Source organism: Dendrobates tinctorius, unplaced genomic scaffold (genome assembly GCF_039654945.1).
Source record: "Dendrobates tinctorius isolate UK_male_01 unplaced genomic scaffold, ASM3965494v1 ptg000199l, whole genome shotgun sequence".
Classification (NCBI taxonomy): Eukaryota; Metazoa; Chordata; class Amphibia; order Anura; family Dendrobatidae; genus Dendrobates; species Dendrobates tinctorius.
The window spans coordinates 2,489,024-2,503,565 of record NW_027361866.1 but is presented as its reverse complement, the minus strand read 5'-3'; the positions used below and the strand labels follow the sequence as shown (position 1 = coordinate 2,503,565).

Here is a 14,542-nt window from a genome sequence, read left to right as displayed (position 1 = left end):
TGATCCATGACGAGTCCAGGGGTTTCGCGACTCCTATGGTCGAATCCACAGTATATTTGCGCTGTGGATTCGACCATATTCTGTCCTATAGGTGATCCTGATATAATAACGAATGAAGCGGCTACAAACCTTCTCTTCCTGTAGCCACTCTGAGAGTGACTTGACTGCCCCCCAGTGGCTGTATTCATTACTGTAGTCCAAGACCAGTAATCCGGACGCCTACAAGACAAAGACGTAATCGTTTATTGCCCGTAAAGTAACTACGATGTCGATAGGAGTGGGCGCAATATCTGTAAATGAATCATTATATGTCCACGTGAGCAGGAGACGTGCAGCCGATTAGTGATCGGACAGATCGAGACCGCTAGAGAGCGAGTGACATGTAATAGTGTTAGTCTAGGCGCCGTGCCGATGCAAAGACATGGAATAAGTTCAAGTAAGTAAAGTGAGTAAGAGAGAAAGGTAAAGCAGAGACGATGGCTGCACTCACCTGAATGTTCTCTGACTCAATGTATTTCATAAGCCCATAGGAATCCACTGCCTTTGTGTCCGGTGCGCCGCCATTTCCTATGATCGGGTTAGTTAGGGTGAGAATTTGTCCACGGTAACTCGGGTCTGTCAAAGCTTCTACATAGCTACAGGTACAAGACAAGATGATATTGTCAGTCAGTGCCCTTATATCAACCTCCTCATTTAATTAAACTGAAATAAATTATTTAAATGTCATATATTCGGGCATACATACATGATATCATTTTATTATGTAAGGGTTTTTATTGGTCTTGAATTTATATGAAAAAGTGAGTCGGGCTGAGCTGCAATACCAGATACAACCTACAGATAAAGGAGGTGCTGTTTCTAAAAATAAAAAAAAATATTTCTTGAATCCCGTACAACTCCGTGTTAACGTATTGTTTGCTGCTACCAAAACTGCAACAAGATGGTCACTGGCAAAAAAGAAACAAAAAAAAACTAATGTGATAGAAATGAATGTGAGCTGTGATACTTTTAGGCTGTTGGGCAATGTTATGATAGTGTGGTAGTTACTTGTTAATTAAACAAGACTGATATTGTTAAAGGGATATAAAAAATACCTAAAGGAAATATCATTATAAATTAATTAGCAAATGACACTGATATTGTCTAGGGAGGTGCCCAGTATAACATTACAGTACGCACCGTCTTGTTACAACAACAGAAACTGGTCCTAGGATGTTGATAGGATGGTGCCTGAGGATATGTGCAGTAGTAAATGCCACTACTGAAGATAGTTTGATAGAACGTGATACATGTTATCTCTGGGTCACACTGACCGCTCGCCATTCAGAAACACAAGGAGGACAGCAGTGTGAGCAGCCTCTTCTTACCTCAGCACCCCTGTTATCTCCAGCATTAGATCAGAAACACATGGAGGACAGCAGTGTGAGCAGCTTCTTCTTACCCTAGCACTTTTGGCAATTCTATTATTATTAGATCAGAATGACAGGGTAGATAGCAGCGTGAGCAGCCTTTTCTGACCTCAGCACTCCTGGTATTGCCAGTATTAGATTAGATAGAAAGGGTGGACAGCAGTGTGAGCAGCCTCTTCTTACCCTAGCACTTCTGGTATTTCCATGATTAGATGAGATAGACAGGATGGACAGAAGTATGAGCAGCTTCTTCTTACCTCAACACCCCTCTTATCTCAGTATTAGATCTTAATATGCACTGGGACCACATCCTCCTATACATGAAGAGAGTGGCGGTGCTTCCTACTGCACATGCTTACAGGCGCCTGTCATGTTAACATTCTAGGACAGGTTTCTGGCAACTATTTCAGTTCTGTAGTAATTACCTTCCTAGACAACACAAGCATTAATTGTTAATGGAAGGTATTTAGGTATACAATTATATCTGCATTTTGATTATTATTTTTTTTTATATTCCCGTAGAACCTATTTAATATTATTTTTAAACTTGAGCAAAACAAACTTTCCTATGACTATAGCGTGAGCTGCCTATTTACCTACAGGGATATTTCACTAGAATAGGAACATTTGTTCCTATCATGGTTATATAAACATCTAATCTCTCCCATATCTGAGGCATATGATCTAATCACAGCTGAAACATTTCTAGCAGGTCAGATCATTTTTGAATCTGATGGAACTAATCATTTTGTGGTTATAGTTATAATCTGTCATTGTCACTAGTGAAATTTCCTGTTTGGAAGAGTAACATTGACTCAGATGAAAAATTACTACCGTAATATTTCATGTGTAACATAATTCCTTAGTTCTCCACTGGTCACAGCTATGATGTGTCTTATTTTACATGTTATCGTGCAGCCAATCATCAGCCACAGAAGCGATATCATTGTGGATGGCATGTCACTGTTGTGACTGTGCAAATTGCCTCTTCAGAGAGGAAGAAGAACTTGAACCCTAGCGCCACCTATTGGAAGCAGCAATCCTAACACTCAATATCAACCCTTTAATGAGCCTTGTCACATAACTTAAAATAAAAACCAAACCAGAATTCTAATTTGTGGACACATGTTTCGGAGTTTTGCTCCTCCTCAGTGCAAAACATGAGACCCAATTTAGCTGTATGAGAGGCTTCTGACTGGGGTCTACATGGAAACGTTTCTCCTTGTGGAGAGTGTCATGCCTGACATGTTGTGACCAGTGATTGGTTGTACTGTCCACATGAAAAGCATGCACATCATAGCTGCAGTCATGTAAACAAAGACTAATCAAAGACCTTATAAATGGCGGTATAATAGTCATGGTAAGTCTATAAGGTGAGTATATGATTTTTTTTACTCATATACAGCTAAAAATGGGTGTCGTCAAAAATGTTATAAACCCCTTAAAAGCATTCTAAAATTCTATGCTTAAAGGGGTTGTCCAGTGAAAACAAATTATCACCTATCCACACTACTGGTGATAACTTACTGAAAAGTGGGGGTCTGACTGCTGAGACAGGCTCAGGTTGGAGAACTGTTATACACAATAGGGCAATCTTATCCCCACACACAAAATAGATGCCACACTATTCATTCTCTATGAGATTGCTGGAAAAAGCCATGGACAGTGCTCAACAGCCTTGTAGGGAAAGAATGGAATGGCAGTCGAACATGTCACACCATTCCAAACCTGGGCAAAGTGCGGCCCGAGACAGCCTTGGGGCTGGAAATCCGAGGTCCATGGGCTGCACTGTGCACGCCCATTTGCTGTTTTCATGTGTGCCGCACTCTGCACTGCACCGCTGACTCCTTTTGTGGAGGAGGGGCCTCCGGCCACTTCTTCCACCAATCAGCGTGTGAAACAGCTGACGTGATGACGTCATATCATCGCCTCAGCTATGTGCACCGGAGAGCAGGAAGAGAAGCAGAGTGCCGGGGAACCGGACCAAGGTGAGTATGTGGTGTTTTTTTTTCTTCTTGTGTATGGGCTGTTTGGGTGGGCATGGGGAGGCTATGGGGGTGACATGGTGCTGCACACAGAGGGGGTGACATGGTGCTGCACATAGGGGGAGTGACATGCTGCATATGAAGGCAACATGTGGCGAAGCTATGAGTGCGACATGCTGCACATATAGAGGCTATGGGGGCGACATGAAATGTATATAGGGAGGCTGTGTGGGGCTCATTCAATGTATGTAGGGAGGCTGTGTGGGGCTCATGCAGTATATGGGAAGGCTGTGTGGGGCTCATGCAGTATATGGGGAGGCTGTGTGCGACTCATGCAGTATATAGGGAGGCTGTGTGGGGCTCATGCAGTATATGGGGAGGCTGTGTGAGGCTCATGATGTATATGGGGAGGCTGTGTGGGGCTCATACAGTATATGGGGAGGCTGTGTGGGGCTCATGCAGTATATGGGGAGGCTGTGTGGGACTCATGCAGTATATAGGGAGGCTGTGTGGGGCTCATGCAGTATATGGGGAGGCTGTGTGAGGCTCATGATGTATATGGGGAGGCTGTGTGGGGCTCATACAGTATATGGGGAGGCTGTGTGGGGCTCATGCAGTATATGGGAAGGCTGTGTGGGACTCATGCAGTATATAGGGAGGCTGTGTGGGGCTCATGCAGTATATGGGGAGACTGTGTGGGACTCATGCAGTATATGGGGAGGCTGTGTGGGGCTCATGCAGTATATGGGAAGGCTGTGTGGGGCTCATGCAGTATATGGGGAGGCTGTGTGGGGCTCATGCAATATATGGGGAGGCTGTGTGGGGCTCATGCAGTATATGGGGAGACTGTGTGGGACTCATGCAGTATATGGGGAGGCTGTGTGAGGCTTATGCTGTATATGGGGAGGCTGTGTGGGGCTCATGCAGTATATGGGGAGGCTGTGTGGGACTCATGCAGTATATAGGGAGACTGTGTGGGGCTCATGCAGTATATGGGGAGGCTGTGTGGGGCTCATGCTGTATATAGGGAGGCTGTGTGGGGTTCATGCAGTATATGGGGAGGCTGTGTGGGGCTCATGCAGTATATGGGGAGGCTGTGTGGGGCTCATGCCGTATATGGGGAGGCTGTGTGGGGCTCATGCAGTATATGGGGAGGCTGTGTGGGACTCATACAGTATATGGGGAGGCTGTGTGGGGCTCATGCAGTATATGGGGAGGCTGTGTGGGGCTCATGCAGTATATGGGGAGGCTGTGTGGGGCTCATGCAGTATATGGGGAGGCTGTGTGGGGCTCATGCAGTATATGGGGAGGCTGTGTGGGACTCATACAGTATATGGGGAGGCTGTGTGGGGCTCATGCAGTATATGGGGAGGCTGTGTGGGGCTCATGCAGTATATGGGGAGGCTGTGTGGGGCTCATGCAGTATATGGGGAGGCTGTGTGGGGCTCATGCTGTATACAGGGAGGCTGTGTGGGGTTCATGCCGCATATGGAGGAGGCTGTGTGGGGCTCATGCCGCATATAAGGGGCTGTTGGGGGTCTCATACAATATACAGAAAGGGCTGTGCTTGGGTTGAAATTATATATAGGGGGATGTCAGCATACTTAATTCTGCTCAATATTAAGTGATACAATTAATATTAATAAAATTATCAATAATATAATTATTATAATATATTAATATTAATATTGAGCAGAATAAATTTTGGCATATTGGTTCGGCCCTCCTAAACAGTCATGGTCTTTCATCTGGCTCCTCGAGAACATTAATTGCCCACTCCTGCTCCATTCTATTGGTGCAGGTCACCGCAGTCGGACCTCCGCCCATCCTGTGGATAGGCCATAACTTGTTATCATCAGACAACCTCTTTAATCATACTTTAGCCTAATCCAGAATATAATCTGATATAATTAAGATACACAAACAATCTTACCCGCCCAGTCCAGTATTAAAGACGACTTCTCCGGCTGCTGATGCAGGGTGCCCAAATGAGTATCCTTTGATTTTTGTCCCATCTTCCAGCACTAAATTAGCAGTCTGTGCCTAAATGAAAATAGTGATATCCCTGTATTATATGGAGGTATTGATATTGTATTTGCTTCACATTTATATGAACTGACACTTTCAAAATAACTACATATATCATATTGAGGTGCAATATTCCTTAGGGTTAGGTGCTTGATCCCTGCATGGTGGCACATGTAGTCCCTTTGGCACCTTAGGTTATGCATACATTGCACTTGTGCCCAGTGTTGGGTACATACACTGTGGAAGTATGCACCCAACAGTGGCCATAGTCAGGATGGATATTTATGCATCCGTCCACTCTAGGGATCATTGGCTAAAAAAAACAACATATACTGAGTGGTACACATATTTTTTACACTCCCTCTCTGCATTGGCAAACTATACGGATACAATGATGTATGCCTACCTGCCAGCTAGAGGCCGAAAAAAAACACTTTGGGCTTCAGTCTGGTGAACGGGATTGTTGTATTAATTGCCAGGAAAGCTCCCGCCATACTGTAGTGCACAGACCAATTATGCGCTCAGTATAACATGGCATCTGATTGGATCTTCCACAATGCTAATATATTATGGATCATTGTCATATGCTCCCAATGAGACTCATACTACAGGTAAGCACACATTAGGGCGATCATTCTACCAGTATATTTTTTGAATGTGAGATAAAACCTTTGTACCTTAAAGGCAATATGTCAGCAGGTTTTCCCAGGTAATCTGAGAGCAGCTTAATGTAGAGGCTGAGAGCCTGATTCTAGCGATGTATTTTTTACTATGTTAAGTGTTGCTGTTTCAATTTAATCAGTATTTTATCAGCAGGAGATTATCACTAGAGGTGTCTCATGCCTTCTAGTCCTTCTGCTCTGTGTAACCCCACCCCCCACCACTGATTATCAGCTTACTGTCAATTTACAGTGTGCACAGAAAGCTTCTAATTGGTGGTGTGGGCGGAGTTATACAGGGCTCAGCATTCTGAGCAGTGCTAGATCTGAAATAGAGAAAACAAGCATTGTATCAAAACGATAGCATGCAGACCAGCAAAGTGACACATAACCGGAATCAGGGTCTCAGCCCCTACATCATGCTGCTCACAGATTGCACAATAAAAAGCTGTAGACAGATTCCCTTTAAGAAAACACAGACTATCTAAATTCTGTGCATATGATGCCCATGGTTGGATTCCAATTTGAAAGCATAATTCTGCAAGCCCAACATTGCAGGCCAGGTAGCAATGCAGGCTCGCTCGTGGTGATGAGCGGAGGGAGATTGTCAGAGCAGGAAGCACAGGAGGAGGACGGTGACGGGCCGCGTGTCAGAGCGAGCAGCGCAACAAGAGTGCTCAACGGAGATAAATGGGGAATAGGGTTCAGGCATTCAAAAGATTAATATGGAAGCCCTGGCTCTTCTAGCTATGCCTCTGACAGCGTGGACACATTCGTGCAGGATGACGTACACTCAAAGAAAATCCTTTTACAAATGTTTCTCCTTTAATAAAAAAAAAAAAGAACTAATAATATAAATATAATTTCCCTTGAAATATTGAATATGTCTCATATATTAGCTTAGATTTGCTTGCCCACTTTTCTAATTAGAGAGTCTCAGTGATAGTTATGTAAATAATTGTCCATTATTTAGTATGTATTAAATAAGAAAAAAAGAGAATATTTAGAATATGACAAAGTGAAAGAAATGCCATGTGCCGTGAACAGCAAAAATAGATAAATTGTCTAATATTAGTCTATTCACAAAAATAATGAATCTATGAGAATGAATATATTTCATGGTGTATTGTCAACACAGTGGAAAGTTTTGACCTGTATAGTTCACCTTTCCCCTACTTAGATCAGTGCGATTCACCTTTCCCCTACTTAGATCAGTGCGAGCGGTCCTGCTTGGCGTTGCCCTTCTTTTCTGCAGGAATGATGTGTCAGGTAAATTTATAAAAAATCTAATCTCACTTTGGCCTCAACAGTAGGGACTTAGTGGTTAAAGATCTTGTACTCGGGGAATTTTCAGACCTCTGAGATGATGGTTGGTGTCACAGAAGATGCCTTATTGGGCCAGGGCTTTGAGGGCGATACCAGTGCCTATGTGCACAATGTTAAACAGCACCTGTAAGTAGGATATTCGACCCCTAATTAAAGGTATGAGTGTAAAGCCCCTTTAATGCTTGTTACAGTCATAACTTGCAAATCGAATTTTATTGAGGCATTTTTTGAGAATTTTTTTCTTGATGTCCTATGTTCAAGTGCATGGGGGTGGGCACTTCACTCCTCAGCTCTCTTGTACTTCGCCGCCCACGGCCAGCCTCTGGTCATTGATTGACAAGTTACTCTTCCCTCAGTGATCTGTCTTCCCTGTGCAGGCACCGTCAATGCCCAGGTTTGTTTCATCAGAATGGGCAGCACCGGTGACAATGTGGGAGCCAGTACATTGATCTCTCAACGTCTTCAGGGGAGATAGGTCATTGAGGGAAGAGTAACCTGTCCATCAATGACCAGAGGTCATCAGTGGGCGATGAAGTACAGCAGACCTGGAGTGAAATGCTCGCTCTGCTGCACTTGACCATAAATCTTTAAGAACAGATTTCTCAAAAATGCTTCAACAAAATTCTACTATCAAGTTATGAATGTAATAAGCATTAAAGGGACTTTACACTAATACCTTTAGTTGAGGTTGAATATAATGCTGACTGGTTCCTTTTAAATGTATGTCACTTGGCTATAGGATTTATAGAATGTAACCTAATGCTTCAGCAAAGTTCCCACAGTTTTTATTTAGTGTGTTTTTTATGCTGCAGATTTTTTGCAGCGTTCTGCACCTGTTAGCTAAACAGGTCATGGCATTTTTTCATTGCATTTTTAACATGTTTTTTTACATCTTAAATTTTTCATTACGTCATGTTATGAATAAAACTGCTTGGTTTTGGATACATTTTGTTTTTTAACTTTGATAAAACTTTCATTAATAAGTCATGTGTGGATGACATGCATTTTATTTGCGTTTCTGCTGCACTAATGCAATAAAAATGTATATATGCGGTTCTAATCTGCAAATTTTCCTCATCTCGTTCAAGTATTTGGGGAAAATTTACAAGCAAAATGCACATTTACTGAGAGAAAAATTGTTATGTTGCAGATTTCAAAATCATACAGTTTCCGAAGCGCAAAACAAATAGCACAGTGGGTATAAAATTTCTATAAATCCCATCCACTTTGCTGCTGTAATTGTAAGATGCTGTATTTTTTTTTTGCTCAGTGAAAATATGCAGCGTCAATTACACACCAGAAACTCATTGCAGGAACTTAGCCTAAAAGTTCCTTCTCCTATCATCCAGTAACAGCAAGTCAGATGCCTACTTGTCAGATGGTGTAAAGATACCCAAGGAGATCATTTATGACCTCATAGAAATGAGATTGGTTTACAAAAGATATACAAAATTAAAAGCAATAAGAAAATTAAAAAAAAATTACCATCTACACCAAAACAATGTCACATATGTGTCCCGTAATTTCAGTGCATTTTATATAGAAAAATATTAAAAAGGGAATTAATTAAAATACTTTATTTTTGTGTGTATTTGCCTACGTAAACTATGCCGAGCTAAACATTCCTAATAAACAAACGTAGGTACCGGTAGTTAAAAAAATAAATAAAACTAATATAAACACGTTTTGAAAAAAAAAAGAAACACATCAGACATTTTTGGTAGGCCAATAAATAATAAAATTAGGACTTTTTGTTTTCCCTCCACATTTCCAAAATCACCAAAAAAATCTAGCCATTTTTGACTAAAACGCTCTGATACTCTAATATTAAGGGCTCAAAACTTTCAGGATTAATTGCCTAAGAATTGAGCTAAGAGGTTCGTAAACGAAGACTTGCGGAAGGCAAGAGATTTTGTTTCTTATACTGGATAATATGGAACACCATTAAGTGATGGATGTGGCATCACTGATTATCAGGAAAGGGTTGAGAGATGATCAAAAAATAGAGGAGATATTGAACATTACAACCCAAGACATCTGCCCAAACTTGTAAATTTGCAATATGTACAGTGGTTAGGCTACTGGTTTACCCAATATCAGTATTTCATGATTAGCGGTGAATTCTAACAATACAGAGTCGGTAATACAAAATGACATCCCACAGTATGAAGGATAAAGCTTCTACTACTCTATAATATTGAGATGATATTAAATACAATAAATCTACAAACTCAGACTAGTATCATAATATATCAATACCTTAACACTCATGAAACGGAGACCAGGTTTTGCAAAGCCGCATCGACTCTGGGCAGCGCCATTGAGAACTCCTGCCCGAGCAGCCTTAAAAACAGACAAAATCCGAGTCATCTTTAGGGCCTTGTAGAGCGGATTAGCCCTCCCAGAGCAAGTAGGAGTAGATGTTTAGGCTGCAGAGTGGCTTGTAGGAAAGAGGCTTCAACCAGGATCACATTTACTGATATTTGCTCCGATGTGGGCATTTAATAAACTGGTGCCAAGCTCCACCTCTTGGTGTCCACGTCCCTCTTTTACACTGAGGATATACCTTGAATTTTAGATGTCTGTGTGACGATGTTGCAACACTGATTAAACATTGTCTCTTGGAGTGATGTTCAAACACGTGTTACTTTATAAGAACTCTACTTTTCTTTTACCAGCAATGCAATGCTCTGCTGGTGCTAGGAATCGATAGAAAACACAAAAACAGCTATTGCACTGTCCTAAAAAAGCCCATGTAACATGAAAGTCAAATAAGCTTAAGCTAACAGTGCGTGATGTTAAAGGTGGCCTCGTGTCCGGAATGTGAAATGTATAGGTCACAAGACTTGGTTGACCTGTCTGGGTAAAAGTCTGATTAGCAGGTATTAGATGGTTGAAAATGGTGGTAGGAAATTTTGTCAGGAAGCTTCCATAATAATTCTCAAGCAATATTTAGTTTGACAGCTTTAAACATTTCCACGGTGTGGTCATTTGGCCCTATCCAAGCTTCGGATATAGCCATTTGCTTGCTTACATGTAACACTGTATTATTCCGTAATGATGTTGCTTTGCTATAGACAGAAGCTTCAGCATAATATTAATCCAACAAATGTAAGGATAAAGCGGCACTCACAAACTGGAAAAAACATCTTATTTAGTCTAACCCATTCAAATAAGTGATGAAAAGGCTGAAAGATGCCCACCACTTTCTCCCCCAGCCTGTTCATCACTTATGGATTAATAAAACTCTGAATTCTGAACATTTTTTCAGAGCTCAAATATGGTGTCTGTTTGCCATGAGTGCGGTGACTTTACTAGTGTCAAAAGTACTAATAAGTTCTCCTAATGTCCCCCTAAAAGCTCAACTTTCCACCAAAGTTGGGACTGAACTTCTCGGTTGTGGGATCCAAGCATGCAGAGTGGGATCCCATTACCTTCTGCTCCCCCTCTTGTAGTGAAAGAGCAACATGATCAGAACATCATACTTACAGGGGGTAGCCCCCATCACACTAAGCGATGCACCAGTGATGCCGACAATGATATGACCTGGTCAGGATCGCTGGGGTGTCACTACATGATCGCTGGTGAGCTGTCAAACAGGCAGATCTCACCAGCATCAGGACCAGCGATGACGTGGGTAACACGCGCGCGGCACTTAGTTACCCGCTGTTTATCTTGGATACCAGCTCCCAGCACGAGCACGCTGGTATCCAAGGTACACAGCGGGTAACTAAGCCACACGCGTGCTTAGTTACCTGCTGTTTGCCTTGGATACCAGCTCCCAGCGTCTGCTTACAGCGCTGGGAGCTCGCTGATCGATGGACTCCCGCTGCCACATGCAGTGATGCGTGCTGACCTGCGGGAGACTAACAATCAAAAAAAGGCCCAGTACATTCCCGAACGATCAGCGATACCCGGCGGGGGGTCGGTCGCTGATAGGTGTCACACACAGTGAGATCGCTGGTGAGGTCGCTTTTGCGTCACAAAACTTGTGACTCAGCAGCGATCTCTCTAGCGATCTCGCTGTGTGTGATGGGGGCTTTAAGCTTTTAGTATGGGTTGCTGTAGAAGCAGGGTTGGCAGACGGGCATTGTGAGCATGAGCTGTTAGCTCTGAAAAGTTTTAAGGTGATCTTGATATATTAAATCCGGTGAAGGAACCAGTAATAGGGTTAGGGTGGTATTCTCACACCTAGTGAATTCTGTAGTTGGGAGCTGTACAGGGTTTGACAGGATCCTTGTGGGTCTTTAGATAACTTAAGATGTCCAGAAAGGTTACAGTTCGGCCTGGTAGCACAGTTCTGAACTACACAAGACAGGCTGTAGAAGTTGTGAGGGATGTGGCACTTACATGGTGATCTTTTATTTTGTGTTATTTTTGTACTATGTTATGTTAGCAAGAGTGTGATACTGTTACAAAACTGTACATTATTCATGTACTGAGACATCAATGTGCATAATACCCTATCCCCCTACAAATGGGGAGACCAAAATATTTATTAACTTTTCATCATCTGAATTGTTACTAAAAGTGGTCATGGTAAAGTTCATCCTAATTAGTGATGAGCGAGTATACTCATTGCTCTGGTTTTCCAAGTATGTGGAGCGTCCCCCAGGGCCGGGGTCACTCGGTACCAGGCCGGTCAGGCTCTTTTAAAGGGGAAGTGTTTCACGGTGGTGATAGTGACCCGGTCCGTTGCCCTGGGCATCCAGTGTAGATGGAAGTTCAATGAGGGGGAAGATGGTAGGAAGATTAGATAGTCAACATAACTGCGTCATTGCTTTCTGCGTCACAGATGGTGAACGTTTGTGCAGGTCCTGTGTCACAAGCTGCGTGCGCTTGAGCTGAGGGAGAAAACCGCCAAAATTTAGTGACAGGGTGAGCCTGGGAGAGTGAATAGCAAAGATGTCCGCCCACTATCTATGTTGTGACAGAGTGCGGAGGTGTCTGTCATTAACGACAGTCCACCACTGGCATTACAATGAAGGGCATGGGGAGGAAGGGAAGACCCACCCCCTGGGAAGCTCCCCTTTCTGACCTGCAGCAGGAATTGTGTTACCTGGCATGAGGACCCCCATCCTGCCTCCAGGCATGACATCACCCCTTAGAGGGAGGCAATGTCACTATGGTAACCAGACTCTGGGGTGCCACACATGCTCGGGTGTCCTCCGAGTATTTTGGCATGCTCGGAGATTTAGATTTCATCGTCTCATCTGCATGGTTTGCGACTGCTAGACAGCTTGAATACATGTGTGGAATGCCTGTTTGTTAGGGAATCCGCACATGTATTCAGCCTGTCTACAAGTCGCAAATTGTGCAGATTAGACGATGAAAACTAATTCTCCGAGCATGCCAAAATACTCGGAGGACACCCAAGCATGCTTGGGAAAACCTGAGCAATGAGTATACTCACTCATCACTAATCCTAATGCAAATTTATGTATGAGATTCAACCCATTGCTCCAAAAATGTTTCCCAATTCATCAGAGGCTAGGCAGAAAAAAAGGAGCATTTTTAATAATGGATTTCATTTAACAGAAATTGCCTTGTTTCTGACAAATGGGCTTCCACGCTATGATCAAAATGTGAGCTAAGAACTTCACAGTTTGTGTGTGTAACAATAGTGGTAAATTCAAAAGCACCATCAAATGCAATCACGTCTTACTCAATTTATTTTTGGCTGTAAGGGAGTAGCTCTTTGAAATTTTCTATACTGGGCTCAGGGGCCGGTACCCTCACTGGGACTTAGTCCTTCCAAACTGGAGCGGGCCCCACGGGTGGCTGCTGCACTTCCCTTGCTCCTCAGGACTCCTTCTGTTCTCTCTAAACTCCCTTTCAGTTCTTCTTCCTTCACTCTGGCTTTTCTCTCCTCTTACCCCTTCGCTGTCCTGTCACCCACTCACAATCAACATACTAGCTGCCCTGGGACACAGCTCTGCCCGTGGAGAGCTACACCATCTCTGCTGCCGTACCACCAATCCAGAGGATCTGTATAGCAGCGTCGGCTACCCTAGCCGAATACTACGGGTGGCATCACGATTTTCTATACTGCAGTAGTAATTATATTTTATCTACCACTCTGACTCTTAATCGCTTGAAGGATATACATCATGAAAAATTGAGAAAATATTACTAAATCATAAGATAAAGTCATAGCAGTGGGTTATAACAGTTGTAACAGTAGTAGATGTAAGATGAATCCTACACATCAGTATTTTGTGGTTAGGGCTGGTGGTATTCACTTTCAGTAAGGTGTAAAACATGCAAAGCTTGCACTGTACTAGGTATACAATGGATTTAATGAGGTATGATGAGATTTAAAGAGAACCTGTCACTAGGTCTAAAGCGGACAGTTTTTGTTTTTATTTCATCCCCGCTGCTGCCCTGAATATTCAATTTTTTGTCCTTTCAGAATCCACTATACGGTTCCAGAGATATAGGCCTTTTTACTTATGCAGTTATTGCCTTTATATGAGGGCTTGGCTCACAGGATAATGTGGAGCAGCATAAGACACTCCCCCATAAAATACCGCTAGCCACACCCACGGGTAAAACTAAACAAATTAACACTAAAATAAAAAGGGCCCAAATCTCTGGAATCTCTATTTAAAAATAGATAAAACATGTAATATTCAGGGGAGCAGCAGAAATAAAATAAAAGGTATTCAGCAAGATTGGAAGTTACAAAGTCATCCCCATCGATAGGATATTTTGCTGATCAGTGGTGTTTCCAACTACTGGGACCCCCCACTGATCAGGAGAACTGGGCTTTGCACACCTCCACACTATGCATTGTCTATGGGATGACGGAGGTGCGGATGATCCACTTCAATCCTATGAGGCTCTACAGAGACCCTTTCTCTGGATGAGTGATCCAGCACTGGATCAATAAATTATTCCCTATTCATTGGATAGGGGAAATGCTTCCATCTCTGTAAAACTCCTTTAAAAACTTGTAAAGTAAAATATGAATTTCTGGTTTCTGTTGTTTGAGGACAATTTAATACAAATAAACTTTTAACATTGGGCTTCTTTCATCACATGCAGTGTTGAAGATGCACCAAACTATTCCACGTGTATATACTGTCCGCTGAGGATTACATGGTGTGAGGTAGCGCTGTTATTCGGGTAGGGG

The 14,542-nt window shown here is 42.8% G+C and overlaps 1 protein-coding gene across 1 annotated transcript in view; it reads right to left on the bottom strand.

The window, feature by feature from the left end:
- The window catches only part of CPS1 (carbamoyl-phosphate synthase 1), an 86,674-nt gene extending 76,802 nt beyond the window's left edge, over window positions 1-9,872 (bottom strand). The window contains exons 1-4 of the mRNA XM_073553208.1: window positions 9,667-9,872; window positions 5,328-5,437; window positions 491-635; window positions 130-219 (exon numbers count right to left, since the gene is read on the bottom strand). Coding sequence (XP_073409309.1) covers window positions 130-219; window positions 491-635; window positions 5,328-5,437; window positions 9,667-9,777 — 456 coding nt within the window. The 5' untranslated portion in view covers window positions 9,778-9,872. The remainder of the gene's footprint in view (window positions 1-129; window positions 220-490; window positions 636-5,327; window positions 5,438-9,666) is intronic.
- Between the last annotated feature and the right edge of the window lie 4,670 nt (window positions 9,873-14,542).